Genomic DNA, 18,641 nt, shown 5'->3' on the forward strand with positions numbered 1-18,641 from the left:
AGGGAAGGAAATTTGGGAGAAGAATGAGTGGGTTAAGATATTTATGGGACACAGAAATGGTTTATTACCTGTTGATGATGACGTGTATAGTATTCTCGACTGCACTGATCTGAGTTGTATTTCATGCTGGGTAAATTTTCTTTATAAGCTAAATGATGTATAGCAACTGAATGTATAAAATAATATTAAAAATAATAAAAATTAAAAAAAGAAGTATTTCAGTTAAAAAAGTTACGTTAGCAATCTGATTAAAGAAAAAAAGAACTAAAAGCTTTATATCACAGGAATACTTATACAAGTACTGTTCATCTTTGACAATTAAAAATAAAGTTTAAACATTCGAACAACAAAAAAATCACTGACCTACCCATAAAAATGTCTGTGCCTGTCAATCTAGAAATCCCACACAAAGATGTTCCTTATATTGCTATTAATACAAATGAAAAAAAACTGTAAACAATCTAAATTTTTAACAAACAGGATAATTTAGTAAATAATATATTTCAAGATTATGGTTCAGTAGCTATTAAAATTGTGTTTATGAAAGATAGGCAGAAACATGGGGATGTGTTTGCCACATTTACTAGAAAAATGTGTGTTAAAATAGCACGTGTTACATGATGTACAACATGTGCATAAGAAGAGTTCTAGAATGATGCAATAATTAAAAAAATAAATAGGAGTCGGGGCCGGCAGGTGGTGTGGTAGTTAAGGACGCTGGACTCCCATGTGGCTGACGGCGCTTTGAGTTTTGGACCTGGCAGCTTGCTCTCTCACTCTCCCTCTCTCTCTCTCTCTGGTCAAATTAATAATAACAATAAATAAAGTTAAAATAATTCTTTTAAAAAATAAATAACTAAGAGTCTTTTTTTTTCTTTGCTCTTTTCTGTAATGCTGCTTTTAAAAATAATAAAATTAGGCAAGACCTAAAGTAGAACGCATGAAAGGGAAATAAGGAATTAGCTAATTAATACAAGATAAATGTCAGGAAAGAAGTCCCAGGGACTTACAGTTCTTATAGTCTTCTACTCATTCGTATTCTTAATTTGGGTTTTGGTCTAGTTCCTATGAAATCATGTTTTAAGGTAACTTCAAGTTAACATTTTTATATTAAAAAGGAAAAACTGCTCAAAGTGCTTTCTCTAGGAAATATTATTCAGAGTTCATTTAAAGTGACCAATTAACTGTGAACTCTACCAAAAGTGTCAGTGGAGACTCAAGTAGAGATGATATATAAACTATGTCACTTTTAGTTCTCTAGGTTGTATTATAATTTGTTTTGTTTTGTTATAGGGTGTGTACAGAGAGAGATAGAGAAAGTGAGAAATCACTCTCCAGGAGGAAGGTCACTGCAATCCCCTCTCTGTCAGTCTCTTCTTGAGATTTTTGGGCATTCACATGTGTCCGGTGTGATTTTCAAGTCATTGGGTCCTGGACTCAAATCGTAGTCAGCCCTGTGAAATCCAGCACCTTAATCTCCACACTACCTGCTGGCCTTCGGTTGTAATTTTTCTGGGCCTTTAAGAAATGAGGTTATCAGAGTCCACCTTTTTGTTAGTTTGTTTGTTTGAGAGGTTTTTGCTATAGGGCGCATGTGCTCACCAGAAAGACAGAGAGAAACAGAGAGACAGAAAGTGAGAAATCACCCCCCAGGGGGGATGGCCATGCCACAATCCCTTCTCCTTCATTCTCCTCTCGGGATCTTGGAAACACACGCACATGCGCCTGGCGTGAGTTTAAGCCACCGGGTCCGGGACTCGAACCGTGGTCGACTACATGGGAGTCCAGCAACATAGCTATTATGCTAACAGCTGGTCCCCAGAGTCCACCTTTTAAAGGAACTTTTTGGGAAAGACCTTATTTCTTTTCTTTTTTTAAAGAGGTTTTCGCTACAGGGCGCGTGCACTCGTCAGACAGACAGAGAGAGACAGAGAGACAGAAAGTGAGAAATCACTCCCCCAACGGGGGATGGCCATGCCGCAATCCCTTCTCCTCCGTTCTCCTCTCAGGATCTTGGGCATACATGCACACACGCCCGGCGTGAGTTTTAAGCCACCTGGTCGGGGACATGAACCATGGTCGACTACGTGGGAGTCCAGTGACATAGCCATTATGCTAACTGCTGGTCCTGGGAAAGACGTTATTTCATAAATTCTATTCATTCTATTTTAATGTCAGCTGAGTTTTTACATGACTGGCTTTTCCAAATTAGACCTGGGGGGAGTAGAGGTGGGGGTGGTGAAGTCATATATAGGATTACAAGTTTCTTTTTCTTTTCTTTTCCTTTTTCCTATTTTTTCTTTCTTTTTCTTTTTTCTTTCTTTTTTTTTTTTTTTTTTCTTTTTTGCTGTAGGGTGTAGTACATGTATTCACCAGAAAGAGACAGAGAGAAAGAAAAAAAAAAGGGAAAGTGAGAAGTCATCCCCCAGCCAGGGATGGTCAATGCACGATCCCTTCTCCTTCAGTCTCTCATTGGGATTTTGGGTGCACACGTACATGTGTCAAGTGTGATTTTCATGTACCCAGGCCTAGTGTGGTTTTCGAGCCGCCAAGCCCAGGACTCGAATCATGCAGTCAGTCATATGGAATCCGGCATCTTAACCTCCACATCACCTGCTGGCCCAGATGACAAGTTTCTTTAATTCTCTTCAAGATGAACCAGTTACAAGGGTTGCTTGAAAAAGTTCGCTTTCTATCTGAAATCTCAGAAAGTTTGCTAATTTCTGTTTCATCTTTTCAGTGCCTATGAAAACTCATAATTAAATATGAGGACTCATTTCTGTGAGTCAGGAATCATTGACGTAGACTGCATGCAACCTCTCATTCACAAGGCAGCCACCCTTGCCCCCGTAATGAAACTCCAGTGATTTACATTTCATGCCTCTTCTTACAAGTGCTGGAAGTTGCTTCTCTATCAAAACAGAGTATCCTATCACCAGATCTGGCTGTCACTTAAACCCACAACAGAAAAAAATTAAAAACCCACAACAGGCATCCCACGAACATCAAGCTATCCTTAACTGAGGACAGATGGGGGTAGGAACTTGGCCATGAACTGAAAGAGGGAAGGAAGAGGAAGAGAAAGCAAAGCAGGCCTACCTTAAAACTTTCCAGTCCTTCAGTGGATCCAAGTCAGAGATTAAGGACACCATTGTCTAAGAACACTGCAGGCAAATCCGAATCCCAAGAGGAGGGGGCTCAGAGACCCGGGTGACTGAGAAGCCCTGGACGGCTGCAAGGCAGCGTCTGGAGCCTGAGTAGGGAGTAGGCTCAGCTCTTCTCCTTCCCAGGCTGATAAGCACTTGTCCTGGCTTCTCTCTCTCCACCCCCCAGATCAATCTGGTGCTCTATTACTTCCCAGACCCAGCTCCGTGCTCCACACCACCTTTGAAAGCTCTGGTAATCTGCTCCAACTGATCAAATTTGACCTTTTTGTAGCCCACTTTATTCCAAGCACAGCTCTCAGTTAAATCTCTCTTTATTAACACCGTCCTCCTTGGCTTTCTTTTGGAACAAACACAGATCAAGCCTGAAGCCTCCAGACTTTACCAGCAATCATTTACAGATTACTGCAAGCTGCAGTCTTCTCCTCCTTTGGGGTATTTCTCCTGCCTTGGAGATTTCGCTTTCATATTCCTGTCAGAACACTGGTTAGGTTTCTCTCTTTCTTTTTTCTTGGGGCTTAGGTTCTAGGACACGGACATCAGGCTTACAGCTTTCCTCAGAGGCTGTAACTACATTACCGTGAGGATTTGTTTTTTAAAAATAATTTGGAACTAGGCTGCTAACAAGCTGGAATTTACTGCATGTTTTCTGGCAGAGATGTTGCTACAGTGCTTTTTTATTCTCCCTCCCTGCCTTTCTTTATTTCTTGTGTTTTAAAATAGCTTAAAGAGGGAAATGTAGAACCTAAACATTCAGAGAAAAGAATGTGGGCTCCCCCCCGCCCCCGTAACTTGTATACCTTTTGTCCTTTATGTACAACCAAACATCTTCTCAATAATCACCTGAAATCGTGCCCTAAACAAATGTTTGGAAATATTCAGGGCAGAGTGGCTTCCTTGTACTGTATGTAGTTCATCTCCTTATTTCTCTGTGCCGACATGGGTTCTTTGAGAGTGAACAGATTTCTTATTTTCATAAGCACTGCCTTGGAAGCCTGGGTTGTTTTTTTCCCTAGAGGGTCCTGGTTTTAGCCAAGACCTCTGTAACTGAACTGCCTCCCCCTATCCTCACAGGATCCTGGAATTAGATGATACTGAAATCTTATATCTAGTCTAGCGACTTCTAGTGCATGGCTTCTCGGGTTATCAAGACTTTTGATGTAGAAGGAAGTCTTCGAAAAGCTCATAGAAAATGTAAATAACGAAAAAAGTATGCGTGAATTTCTATCTTTTTGGCATCAAAATCAACTGGGACTTTAATTTCATTTTTCCACAAATATTTTGAAGTCTCCCATATCTACATGCCCATGAAGTTTATTTGCTATTTTTTCTTGATATCAAATTTCCATGTTACTTATGCTTACTTTAAAAGAAAAAATTAGATCATTACCATAAATGGAAAACCAGTTTCACTAAACAGAGAGCGTCTTCACTAAGAGAACACCTAGAAGAAAGCAATTCTTGTACCCACACACACAGACCAGCAAAAGGAGATCTCTTTGTTGAAAATGTTTGGGGGTGATAAGGACACACTTACGCCAGCCAGAGACTCCCTCCAGAAAAAAATGAACAAAGTTTTAAAGAGAACATTGTGTGATTCAACGTTTTGTAATGTCCTTATGACTTAAAATCATCAGCCAGGAGGAAGGGTCCCAGTTTCTTGCATGTAAGCAGAACTTACCAAGAGAAGCTCTGTTCTTTCCTGAGCCCCTGCAGAGGAGAAGATGTGGTGACAGCTTTTGGAAGCATGCTGCTGTCATTGTCAGAAAGTTCTGGTCACACCAAATGCCTTGCACAGTGTTTTAAATCCCTTCCCTACTATTCTGTTCTCCAAGGACCACGTCAATCTTCAAATATGCAGGCAACCCTCCACTTAGATTTGTTTTCTCTTTTGTAGTCATATATACTTCCTTAATGGCTGTAAATGACTCTCTTTAGAAGTGCAACTATCTATATGCTAAAATTAAAAGCCAATTTCATACCTTGCATAAAAGTCATCACCTCTCTCCGGCTTCATGCTTCTTCCTGTGCAGTGTTGACGGTCCCTCTGTGAATCTTGGCCCACAGCGTAACCATGTGTAAACATTTACATAACACTTTTTATCCCCAAGTACCTCACCAAATGTGGGTGATAATAATCACTTTTATAAAGGGTGTACCTCTAAAGGGTTCTGAGAGCTTAGATAATTAAAGAAATGTTTTCCCCTTTAGAAACAGCAAGAGAAAAACAAAAGTTTATAATGAAATAGTTTCGGCAACTCTAATGACATCATCCTTATCACTAGCCCACTGCACTGCCAAGATGCAGGTCTGGCCAAGAGAGGAAAATGAGTTCTTAACACTTGGAGTTCAGGGTTAATGGGTGAAAGGAGGAGGGACTTGGCTTTGGCCAAAGGACAAAAGGACAAACCCATGTTCGTAAATTACGAAATAATGTTTTAAAGTGGTAGTCTTCTCAAGAAGTTTTTAAAGACAGTGGGATCTTTCCTTCAAGTAAAACTTTGCACCAAGCCCAGGTACTGGAATAAGTACTAGCTGACATTTATCAGCAGGTACTAGGAACTGTCTTAATTTTATTAGGTGTGTTAAATCATTCACTTCTCATGACTAACTTGTTTATGAGGTAAGTTACCAATAACAACTCCTATTTGTTAATGCATATAAGGACATATGAGCATGAGGAAAGTAAGCAACTGGCCTGAGCTCACAGAACTAGTGATCAGAAGACAGGCCCTGAATTTAGAAGGTGTGCTGTGAGCTCCCCTGAGTCAACCACTACACACACCTCCTCCCTCTAGCAGAGTGTAATACATGGGCAAAGACATCTGCTTAGGGGGTTGGACTGAGGTCAATATCAGGTTGGGGTGGATAGGTAGGAATGTATGATTCTCACACTTTCAATCCTAAGGCACCATAGAGGAATCTTAAGGGTTCAGGAAATTTACATCCTGAAAGAATTTGATGATGATGGAGATAAATGAACTTCTTTTTTTTTTTTGGAGAGGTTTTTGCTATAGGGCGCATGCGCTCGACAGACAAACAGAGACAGACAGAGAGACAGAAAGCGAGAAATCACCCCCCAGGGGAGGATGGCCACACTGCAATACCTTCTCCTCCATTCTCCTCTCGGGATTCTGGGCATGTACGCACACGTGCCCGGTGTGAGTTTAAGCCGCTGGGTCCGGGACTCAAACTGCAGTCGACTACGTGGGAGTCCAGTGACACAGCCATTACACCAAATGCTGGTCCCGAGATAAATAAACTTTTAAAGTATGTATTGAGGGGACCAGACAATGATGCAGTGGCTCTATGAGGCTCTATGAGGCAATCCCACATTAGAAGGTTCCAAGTTCACATCCAGAGGACTCCCTGAGCTCACTGGGATTGTGCATGCCCATGATCTGGGACTGGCTGAAGGCTGGGGAGGGATCATGGCATCAGGACCCTTTGGGGATGTTGTCTCTCCTTTTTGGCTGTCTTTCACTCATGGAAAAAGTAAATGAAATTAAATTAAAACATAAAAGATATAGTGAGTCTAAAAAGGGCTGAATATTTTGCTATGCTCTTTCTTAATTTTGAGGACCATGTGTGTCTTTCATGTACTGTAGATTGAGTCCATGATTTATATACTTTTTCTTCCCTTTCTTTTAAGTGTTTCATTCCTGATGCAAATGGATCGTATCAAATGGATCCATTTCCTGTGAAAGAACAGGCCATCAGAATCATTAATTCATCTTCAACTTGTATTTTATACATTTATAAAAACTTAAAATTTGGGACCAGCAGACAGTGTGGTGGTTAAGGTGCTGGACTCCCACGTGGGTGACTGTGGTTTGAGTCCCAGATTTGGAGGCCCAAGAATCATGCCAAATGCCTGTGCATGTGTGTAAAAATCCCAAGAGGAGGGAACCAGCAGTTAGTGTAATGGCTATGTCGCTGGACTCCCACATAGTCGACTGTGGTTTGCGTCCCGGACCCGGTGGCTTAAAACTCACGCAGGGTGCGTGTGCGTGCGTGCCCAAGATCCCGAGAGGAGAATGGAGGAGAAGGGATTGCGGCGTGACCATCCCCCCTGGGGGGTGATTTCTCGCTTTCTGTCTCTATGTCTCTCTCTGTCTGTCTGGCGAGCGCACGTGCCCTATAGCGAAAACCTCTTCAAAAAAAAAAGAAAAAGAAATCCCAAGAGGAGTATGGAGGAGAAGGAATTGCTCCCTGGCCATTGCCTCTGAGGGGCAATTTTTCTCTTTCTCTCTCTGATGAGCATGTGTCATATGGCAAAAACCTTGAAAAAAAAAAAAAAGTAAAAGTTCAACCTCGAGAAACTTGGGTTAAAATGTATAATTGTCCTTTGTGTCACTGTATGAATTACATAATTATATTTTCTCTTCCTGTTCTCATATTTTGGTGTACATACCTATTTACATCATTTAAAAAAGTTATGTGCCATAAATTATGTGCTAGCCAGAGAGAGACAGAGACCATCAGAGAGAGAAGAAAAATGAGAAATCACTGCCCAGTGGGGACGGTGCATGCCACAATTTCTTCTTCCCTCATGGTTTTGGCCATGCATGCACATATACCTGGCATGTTTTTCAGGTTGTGGGGTCTGGGACTCAAACCATGAAGTTGGCCATGTGAAATGTAGTGCCATAGCTACCATGCCAACCTGCTGGCCCTACATCAAATTTTGATGATGATTTTGTGGTTGATCATGGTTATTTAATAGTGAGTTCTCCTGAGAGTTCTCTACCTATTAAAAAGAGTTCAATGCACATAATGCAATGTTCATGATTGCCCTACTATCACCAGCAATGAGACTCATAATTCTCATTCTCATACAAGTAAAGCTCCTGTAATATTCCTTTGTAATCCTTTGGTTTCTCTGGTAAAGAAACCAAAACCAGGGCCAGTGTTGATGGTACAGTGGGGGTATAACATCTGAGATGCTAGACCCACACGGGAAGGTCTCAGGTTCATATCTGGGATCTCCCTGTGCATAGTAGGTACAGGTAGGTATGCCCGTGATCCTGACTGGCTGAGACTGGGGGTGGATCACAGCACTAGGACCATGTGGGGGTGCCTCTCTATTTCTCTCTCTTTCTCTCATGGAAGTAATCAATAAACAAATTTTAAAAGGAAAGGGAAAAAAAAAGAGAAACTAAGACCATGACCTAATTCCAAACAAAAAGGAACCCTACTGTTTGTACCTCCTTTATCAAAAAAAAACCAAAATGCTCTGAGGCTGTGGTGTCCACAGATATTGCTATGAGAGTCACGTGGGAGGGATATGGAAATGCAGCATCTTGGGCAGGAGACAGCAGTAGGAGCCACAGAATCTGCACTGCCTGCTAGACCTGGGCAGAGAATGCCCTAGATATGCTGATGCAGAAGGTCAAAGGCAGCAAGCAGGATGTTCAGCCTGACTGTAGAGCATCTCAGGTGGCTTCTATGTGGTTTTGCTCATATCTCTGGAAGCTCATCATATATGTTAGGGGAGTAGGAAGCACCTGAGACATGAATTCGCTAAAGAAAGCAAGAAACATTCACCATCAGCTGTAGCATAGACAAACTATTTAATAAGGTACAATGTCTTAGTAAATGCCTTTTCTACAAAATGTCTAACTTCCTGATAGTTAGGGATTTAAAAAAAATTGCTGAAGAAGAAACACAAAATTTCCTTTGCCTTTTTTTCATTTGTCTCTCTCTCTTTTTTTAAAAATATTTTGTCAGAGGGCATGTGTACTTTGCAGAGAGAGAGAGAGGGAGAGAAGAGAGGTAGAGGGAGAAAGCATCCCCAATCCATGGAGAATGGTCACACTGCAATCCCTTCTTCTCCTTTTTTTCCATCCTGTTGAGATTTGGGGCACATATGCACATGTGCCTGGTGTGTTTCTCAAGCCACTGTGTCTGGAACTGGAACCATGAGGTCAGCCTTGTGGAATCTGACTGCTTTAACCATTAGGAAATGAAGCCAACCTAACTTTAGTTCCTTATATATGTTGTTTCTGATAGACTACAGTTTCTTCACAGGTGTCATCTTATCCTTAACATTTTTGTTTTATTTTGTTTTAGAAAGGCTTGCTTCAAACGTATTTGTTCCTAATTCTGTTTCTGCCTGATAAAGGTTCTTTTTCCTTTTCTGGTTTTTCCAGCTTTTTTTCCTTATCTGTCAGTGCTTGCCTTCTCCTCAATGGGGTAAAGATACTCTCTTAAGAAAGTTAAATTGGGGAACAAGCAGTTAGTGTAATGGCTATCTCGCTGGACTCCCATGTAGTCAACCGCAGTTCAGGTCCTGGACCCAGTGGCTTAAACTCACTCCGAGCACATGTGTGTGTGTGTCTAAGATCCCGAGAGGCGAATGGAGGAGAGGGGATTGTGGCGTGGCCATCTCCCCCTGGGGTGATTTCTTGCTTTCTATCTCTGTCTCTCTCTGTCTTTCTGGCAAGCACACATGCCCTATAGCAAAAACAAAAACCTTTCAAAAACAAAAAACAAAAAAGAAAGTTAAATTGGTACCAGCAGTTGGTGTAATGGCTATGTTGCTGGACTCCCATGTAGTCAACTGCAGTTCAAGTTCTGGACCTCGTGGGTTGCTTTCTCATTTTTCTTCTCTCTTTCTCTCTGTCTCTCTCTGCTGAGCATGCAAGCCCCATATGCACCATAACAAATTAAAATAATAATACTAAATAAAATTAAATAATTCGTTTTTGTTTTTTGTTTTTTGTTTTTTTAGAAATTGTTTAGTGGAACCAGCAGTTGGCGTAATGGCTACGTTGCTGGACTTCCATGTAGTCAACCATGGTTCGCGTCCCAGGGAGAGAAGAGAGGTAGAGGGAGAAAGCATCCCCAATCCATGGAGAATGGTCACACTGCAATCCCTTCTTCTCCTTTTTTTCCATCCTGTTGAGATTTGGGGCACATATGCACATGTGCCTGGTGTGTTTCTCAAGCCACTGTGTCTGGAACTGGAACCATGAGGTCAGCCTTGTGGAATCTGACTGCTTTAACCATTAGGAAATGAAGCCAACCTAACTTTAGTTCCTTATATATGTTGTTTCTGATAGACTACAGTTTCTTCACAGGTGTCATCTTATCCTTAACATTTTTGTTTTATTTTGTTTTAGAAAGGCTTGCTTCAAACGTATTTGTTCCTAATTCTGTTTCTGCCTGATAAAGGTTCTTTTTCCTTTTCTGGTTTTTCCAGCTTTTTTTCCTTATCTGTCAGTGCTTGCCTTCTCCTCAATGGGGTAAAGATACTCTCTTAAGAAAGTTAAATTGGGGAACAAGCAGTTAGTGTAATGGCTATCTCGCTGGACTCCCATGTAGTCAACCGCAGTTCAGGTCCTGGACCCAGTGGCTTAAACTCACTCCGAGCACATGTGTGTGTGTGTCTAAGATCCCGAGAGGCGAATGGAGGAGAGGGGATTGTGGCGTGGCCATCTCCCCCTGGGGTGATTTCTTGCTTTCTATCTCTGTCTCTCTCTGTCTTTCTGGCAAGCACACATGCCCTATAGCAAAAACAAAAACCTTTCAAAAACAAAAAACAAAAAAGAAAGTTAAATTGGTACCAGCAGTTGGTGTAATGGCTATGTTGCTGGACTCCCATGTAGTCAACTGCAGTTCAAGTTCTGGACCTCGTGGGTGGCTTAAACTCACACTGAGTGCATGTGTGCATGCCCAAAATCCAAAGAGGAGAATGGAAGAGAAGGGATTGCAGCGTGGCCATCCCCTCTGGGGGGAGATTTCTCGCTTTCTGTCTCTCTGGTGATCACATGCGACCTATAGCAAAAACCTCTCCGAAAAAAAAAAGTAAGAAAGTTAAATCAAGCTAGGTGATGGTACAATAGGAACCCAGCTGGGCCCACATGGGGAAAGTCCTGAGTTCACATTCTAAGACCTGTCTGAGCACTCTTGGTGTGTTTGTGTGTCCCCATGATCTGGAGCAGCTTAGGCTGGGAGTGAGTTGTTATTTGAGGACCCCGTTGGAAATGCCTCCCCGTAGGAATAAATAATTAATAGACTTTTCAAAACAGCGAAATGATGACAATAGTCCTTGCTTATCTGTGGGGAGTATGTATTAAGACTCCCAGTGGGTGCCTGAAACTGTGGAGAGTACGGGACTCTACCTATACTATGTTTTTCCAATACATACATAACGAGGACAAAAGCCTAATTTATAATTTAGGTGCAGTAAGAGATTGACAATACTAACTAAAAATAGAACATTTATACCAACATATCATCATTAAAAGGTATGTGACTGTGGACTTGCTCTCAAAATATATCACAGTTGAGCACAGACTAAAAGAAGGCCGAAAGCAAAACCGTGGATAAGGGGAGACTACAGTGACGGTAATATATTCTCCTGCCTATGACAAGCTCTCTTAGTCTTGTTAACGGGCGAAAGTTTTAAAAGTTGGCAGGAGTGAGCAGAGAAACTTCGGCACTTGCCCTTAGTCCTGAATATAGGATCCAGCCTTACATTCCTTCCATTGCCAACCAGTGAACCATCAGTGACAGACAAGAGTTGTAAGATAAAATATAGCACAATCAGCTGAAGTTGGATTTCAGAGAGACACTTTTTTTAAGTATAAGTACACCCTCCCCCATATTGCATAACATATACTAAAAGAAATTATTATTTTTTTTTATCTGAAATTCAATTTTGTGTGCCTTGTGCTTTTGGGCTTTTATTTATTTTTTTAAAGAATTTATTTAGCTTTATTTATCATTATCATTATTATTATTTTTTTAACTTGACCAGAGAGAGAGAGAGAGAGAGAGAGAGAGAGAGAGAGAGAGAGAAAGCGAGATAGCAAGTCACCAGATCTGGGACTCAAACTGGGGTTGGCCATGTGGGAGTCTAGTGCTTATCTACCATCCCACCTGCCAGTCCGTGACTATTGTTTTTTTGTTTGTTTGTTTGTTTGTTTGTTTGAGAGATTTTTCACTGTAGGGCGTGTGCGCTAGCCAGACAGACAGAGAGAGACATGGCGACAGAAAGCGAGAAATCACCCTCCAGGGGGGATGGTCATGCCGCAATCCCTTCTCCTCCATTCTCCTCTCAGGATCTTGGGCACGCACGCACACACGCCCGGCGTGAGTTTTAAGCCACCGGGTCCGGGACACGAACCGCGGTCGACTACGTGGGAGTCCAGTGACATAGCCATTACCCTAACTGCTGGTTCCCCGTGACTTTTGTTTTTAACTGCTCAACCTGGGAGCCCCGTGTTAGATGGACTTTTTAAAAAGACAACCAGAGAGAGGGAGAGCGAGAAGGAGAGAGGCAGGTTACTCTCAAAAGGATCTCACTGGGCTGTAGTCCTCCTTCAGCCTCCCAGCCAGGCCAGGTCATGGGCACCCTTAAAAGCACGCAGGGTGTGTTCAGGTTAACCTGGGATCTGAACTTCGGTCTTCCATATAGCTCCGGTGGTGCCCTATCATCTGATTCACCACAACTGAGTCTAGACTGACTTTTAAATAAAAACACTATCATTATTATGATGATTATTTTTCATTTCTGAGGCCTGTGAACATATCTTTTATGCCATGAACTAGGAATCAAAATTATTATTATTATTATTATTATTATTATTATTATTATTATTATTTATGTGGTGTGTGTGTACCAGCTAGAGAGAGAGAGACAGAGACAGAGAGGGCGGGAAAGTGAGAAAGCTTCCTCCAGGGGGGATGACCATGCCACAACCTCTTCTCTATTCTCCTATAGGGATTTTGGGGATGCATGCACATGTGCTTGGTATATTTCCTACGCCATAGGGTCCAGGATTCAAACCATACAGCAGCTATATGGGATCCAGCTGACTTAACCACCATGCCACTGACTGGCCCCATTTATCTGTTCTTAAAACTTTATTAGTTGTGATAAGTCAAACAAAAAGGCACATTTGAGGTTGCTCTTGGAACAAAGCAGTGATATGATGAAAGTATGCATATATCTTCAAGTACTGGAAATTAGAGAATCTCACATAATCTTCTTATCCCAAGATTGCTAGTTAAATGAATTTCTAAGTGTCAGTAACTGATATATAGAGCACTCTGAAGCTGATATTTTGTGAAATGTGTGTGTGGGTACATTTATATTATTATGTTTACTTTACACACAGGGACTGGACAGCTAACGTAGTTACTGTGTGATCTTATTTTTTTGCACCAAGCATTAGCTCACACTGTAAGAGGTCTGCACTGGAATAGTTAACCATTAATCTCCAGCTACATAAAATGGGTGTTGTACATATTTGTACTTAAATGATGTCTATAGAGACAACTTCCAAAGATGTTTTTTTTTTTTCCTTCCCTTTTTCTTTTACAGATAAATGAATGTAACTTTAATGGAATTTCAAGTGCTTTTGTGTTTCAAGCTCACACCTGATACAATGCAGAGCCTATGAACAAGGATACGTGTTTGGCGCTTTGTCAATGACTTGAGAATTACTGTTATGGGACACTTCATAAACTAAAAAAATAAAAAATTCTAAAGGATCTCTTAAGAACATCTTCAAAGCCTACTTAATATAGCCAAAGACCTGGTGTATTATTCAGAGTCCACATATGTACCATGCATTTTCCACTGGTGCTCAGCCCTTCTAACAATTGAAAAGGTTTTTTTCGTTTGTTTGCTTGTTTGTTTTGGTTTGTTTCTTCTTCTTCTTTCTTTTTTTTTTTTTTTTTTTTTTTTTTTTTTTTTTTTTTTTTTTTTTTTTTTTTTTTTTTTTTTTTTTTTTTTTTTTTTATTTGGAATCTTGGTAGGCTGAACAGGAGGGCAAAATGGATTAAAGCTTGGGGGAGGGGGCATGTTGGGTCTTTGCCAGGCATCATTTTAAAAGCGAGAGAGGAAGAGAGAAGGTTGAGACCCAGACCCAGCCAGCTGCTTTCCATGCCAGGGAAAGGACTTGGAGGCTATACTCGGTACACACAGTAGAAAAAAAAAAAAAGTATTAGAGCTTTAACTCCTGTACTGCCACAGAAGATGAGATTTTCAAAGATGTGCTATGTTCTTTTAATTTCCAGTCTGCCTTTGTTAGCAATCATGGCTTACACCAACAAGGACAAAGGAATGCCCACAGGAAAGACGTATCTTGTTCACAGTCTCCATATCATAGGCCAGGGATAAAAGTGGAAGCATTGATCCTACCATCTTTTTTTATGTGTTGTTTTTCTTTAAAAGGCAGCTGTAGATGACTCTCAATTTTATGTGCTTACAGACAGGACTCCTCATTGGTTTTTAAGAGGGGAAATCTGAGTTTTAAAGAAGAGCTGAACACAATTGCCAAATTGCCAGTCAATACAACAGTACCAATTTCTTACAGAGAAGAGTGGCCTAACCTGGAACACTGCCCTCGAACCGCTAAGACAAAAGGTGAGCCTTCTGATATTACCCACAAGGAACCCCAGCAGACTGAAGTGGAATTAAAGTGTGCAACGAATTCACCACATGAAGACAGAGATCTAAATACTTATTGGTTTGTTAATTTAATTCAAGGCGGTAACTGCAATAAACAAAAATACTGACTGCTGATTGATTGACTGTATAAAGTGTTTGTTTAGCACTGAATCTATTTAGCATGCCAAAGCATTTTCCCATTTGTCTATTAGGTAAGGTACTGCTTCCCACTGTACTTCCCATCATGCTCCTTCCCTCCTCCCCACCTTTCTTTCTGTTTTTAAATTCCACATATGTTGCAGACCAATACTTCTATAAAATACAATAAAATTGAATTACTAGAAAAACAAAATAAAGCAAATTTATGTAAAATATGAACTCCCCAGGCCAATTAGTGGCGTGGTGGTTGAGACTGCTGGATCTCAGATGGTCAGCTGCACAGTTTGAGACCTGGACACGGTGGATTGTCAAACATGCTAGGCCTCTGTGCATACATGCCTGAAATCTGAAGAGGAGAAAGGAGGAGAAAGGGTTGTGGTGTGGCTCTCTCCTCTGGGGAGTGGGAGGCTTTCTCACTTTCCCCCTCTCTCTTTCTGTCTGTCTCTGGTGAGTACATATGCCCTATAGCAAAATACAATACAATAAAAAATAAAACATGAGGCCCATTAAAATATTATTGGATTAACAACCATAAAATCACTCATCAAAATGCATTTCTAAATTCTTAATTATTTTAAATTGTAAAAAACAATCCACAGAGCAACAATTGGCTACTTTACATGCTGGAAAGCACTGATGAAAAGTACTCAACAACATTGAGAAAAGGATTTATTGAGACTTATAAAAATAATTTTAGGATCTATATTGAACAAGGGCCCATATAATCTAAGGTGAATACACTATATCCATTTATACCACTGATGAACAGGAAAAAATACTTACTAAACTATTCTAGTAAAAAATGAAAAGTTGAAGTCAATGCCCTTAATAGTCACCCAATTCCAAACATTCCTGATGTCACAAGTCGATGAGAAATTTTAAAATCGTTTATAATTACATGGATGGTTTAAAAGTTGGGACTGGAGTTAACCCAAAATGCATCTTGGTTGAGTGGCAAAGTTGGAAATAGTAACTGTTTCAGCTACAATAAGTTTTTCTCATTCCTATTTTATTCTTTTTCTTATTTATTTATTTTTAACTTCTAATTCCTATTTTATTCTAAAATAGAGAAACAAAAATAAAACTTAGCTGCCAGATTGTCACAATTTAAGATAGCTCAACATATGAAAATCCTAATGAACCTCCCCCAAATGGTCATTTAGATTATAAAATATTTTGGAGTGTTTCCAACACATTTAATTTGGCTAGCGCACTTAAACATTTTTTCGAGATTGCTAAACAATTGAGAAACAATTTCTAGTTGAAGGACTTCGAAGTGAAAATAAAAAAGAATTTTATTGATTTCACAAACACATAACATTTACTACGTATTGAGAACTGTTTTAAAGTCCTCACAAAAATGAACTCCCTCCATCCTAGAACCACCTAGGAGGCAAACTGTATGTTAATTTTCATTTTGTAGAGGAGGAAACTAAACACAGAGATGGTCAATGATCATCAAGTTAGTAGGTGGCAGGGGCCGTATTTGAAGCAGGTGGTTTAAAACGCTTCAGAATCACAGGCTTATTCCATACATAAGCGACATCTTCGAACCGGCAATCAGAAAGCAGAGTAAAGCAGTTTTAGAATCATACATGTAATTCAATTGGACAATGAAATGAATGACCATCAGGATTTAATTAAATCTTTTCCATGAACGTATTTAATTTATAGATTAAAGCAGGAAGCAAAAATCATGGGTTGCTCTTAGACCACTGAAGATTCATTGTTCACCTGTTCACTGCCCCATGCCTGCTTTCCTGTTTGCTACCCCACTTGTCAGAGAGACAGAGAAAGAGGGGGAAAGTAACAAATCATCCCCCAGAGGGGATGGCCATGCCTCAATCCCTTCTCCTCCACTCTCCTCTTGGGATTCTGGGCACGTACACACGCACCCAGAGTGATTTTCAAGCTGCCAGGTCCAGGATTCAAACTGGAAAGTTGGCCATGTGAGAACCAGCTGCCTTAACCTCCAGGCCACCTGCTGGCCTGCCCCACCTCTAAAAACCACTTTTCAGTGTCCTTTCTGAACAAGATAACTACAGTAGCATAATGACCCATTGTTTGCCTTCATATTCCTTTTGTAAATATCCATTCCTAATCAGTCCTCTATAGGGGAAAATAAAACACCCACTTTAGCCCTCATATATGGGTCACTGATATATGCTCTATCAGAATTTACAAAAGGAGGCAAGGTCTTTGAGTGTGTAGGTAACTCCTCTTCCGGAGTCCAAAGGGGAATCACTATTTGTCTCTTAGAAATCAATATGTACCTGCACATAAATGCTAATATGAAGGGGACATTTCCAAGGGAAAAACAATCATATCTGGACAGCAATAATTGTATTTGGGTTCTAATGGCACAACATTTAAAAAATATAGTATTGGAATAGACCATAGGTACCAGCATTTAAAGAGAAAAAGTAACGTGGTGAAAAAGACATTCCAGATGGAGGAACTAGAATACTACTCAACTTATATCATTTGAAAAACTGTGAGAGCTCCATGAAAGTAAACATATTAGACCCATAATTCAAACTAGAAGTGAAAATAAATGCCAGACTGAAGAGTTAAATGTAACATGGTACAAAATAGGACATTTGAGGAAAATACAGACGAGGCAGGTCTTGGTCTTGATAACATCGTTTTCTGCCTTCAAGTGAAAGCAATTATAAAAAAAATCAATGAATAAAAATATAAAACCTTTTACAGGTTTCATTTCATGAAAATCTACTTATCAGATCATGAGTGGTGGTAATGCAAGTGGACCCACTCAAGAAAGGCCTTGGGTTTGTGTCCCAGGACCTTTCTGAGTTATGCCAGGCGTGTGTGTCTATAACCCAGGCTGGCTGAATCTGGGGGTTGGGTCATGACATGAAGACCTTATTGGGGGTGTTTCTTCTCTGAATAAATAAATAAACATAAGGAAGAAAGAATCATACATAATGTTAAAATATTATATAAAAGACAAATGAAGAAATACATATGCATCTATAAAAACTAGAAATCCTGCAGATACAATAATAGAATAAGTATATGCAAATTCCCAAACCAGAAGATGCATGGAAGAAGTAATTCAAATAGAAACATACATATAAAAATCACCTCCTTAAGAATGAAAGAAATAAATGTTAAAATGAGATACAGCATTTTACTCACCAAATTGGTAAGTACCTTTAGGTGATTATATGTGAAAGCAGAATGAAGTATAATGAAATGGGTCCACTTGTATGTGACTGGTGAGGTTTTTTGTTTTGTTTTATCTTTGTTTGTTTTGATTTTCAGGTTTTGGTCATACGGTACATGTGCTTGCCTTAGAGAGACAGAGAGACAGAAAGCGAGAAATCAACCCCCAGGGGGGATGACCACACCACAATCCCTTCTCCTCCATTCTCCTCTTGGGATCTTGGGATTGCACACACACACACATGCACCCAGTGTGATTTTTTAAGCCACCAGGCCCAGAACTCAACCCATGATTGACCATGTGGGAATGCAATCCCTTAACCACCATGTCACTTGCTGGTTTCACTGGCATTTAAGTTGTTGTGCAGAAAAGAATTTGGAAATATGTATTGAAATAATTTTTTTAAAAAAGTTCCTACTTTTTCAGTTGTTGCTGTGTGAGTGCATTACAGACAGAGTCTTGCTGTGTCTTGATCCCACTTCCTCAGCTGCCTGAGTAATTGGGACTGGAGCCATGTGCCCCTGTACCCAGCTATTTTAGGGTGGGCTGGAATCCAATCAGTCTCCCATGTGAGTAGCAGCAGTTACCACTGTGTGCTCTACGGCTAGTCCTGTTCTTGCAATTTGACTGAGACGTTTCATTTCCTTTAAAATATTTATGCAACAGGATATTTATAGATGTACTAATTATATTAATGAGCTATTAGAGGCAACTTAAATATTCAACA

At 40.3% G+C, this 18,641-nt stretch overlaps 1 protein-coding gene across 8 annotated transcripts in view; it reads right to left on the reverse strand.

The window, feature by feature from the left end:
• CELF2 (CUGBP Elav-like family member 2) overlaps positions 1-18,641 on the reverse strand; it is a 744,392-nt gene that overhangs the window by 626,710 nt on the left and 99,041 nt on the right. For 2 of the 8 annotated variants that reach the window (XM_027772463.1, XM_027772459.1), the window contains exon 1: positions 5,147-5,381. The exons of 1 other annotated variant lie outside the window; for it this stretch is intronic. In XM_027772463.1, the coding sequence (XP_027628264.1) occupies positions 5,147-5,250 (104 nt within the window). In that variant the 5' untranslated portion in view covers positions 5,251-5,381. Of the gene's footprint in view, positions 1-3,099; positions 3,256-5,146; positions 5,383-18,641 lie in introns of those variants that run through there. 5 more of the 8 variants (XM_014588401.2, XM_014588400.2, XM_027772458.1 and 2 more) reach the window with 4 other exon arrangements.

This window comes from Tupaia chinensis, unplaced genomic scaffold (genome assembly GCF_000334495.1).
Source record: "Tupaia chinensis unplaced genomic scaffold, TupChi_1.0 Scaffold000275_1, whole genome shotgun sequence".
Lineage (NCBI taxonomy): Eukaryota > Metazoa > Chordata > Mammalia > Scandentia > Tupaiidae > Tupaia > Tupaia belangeri.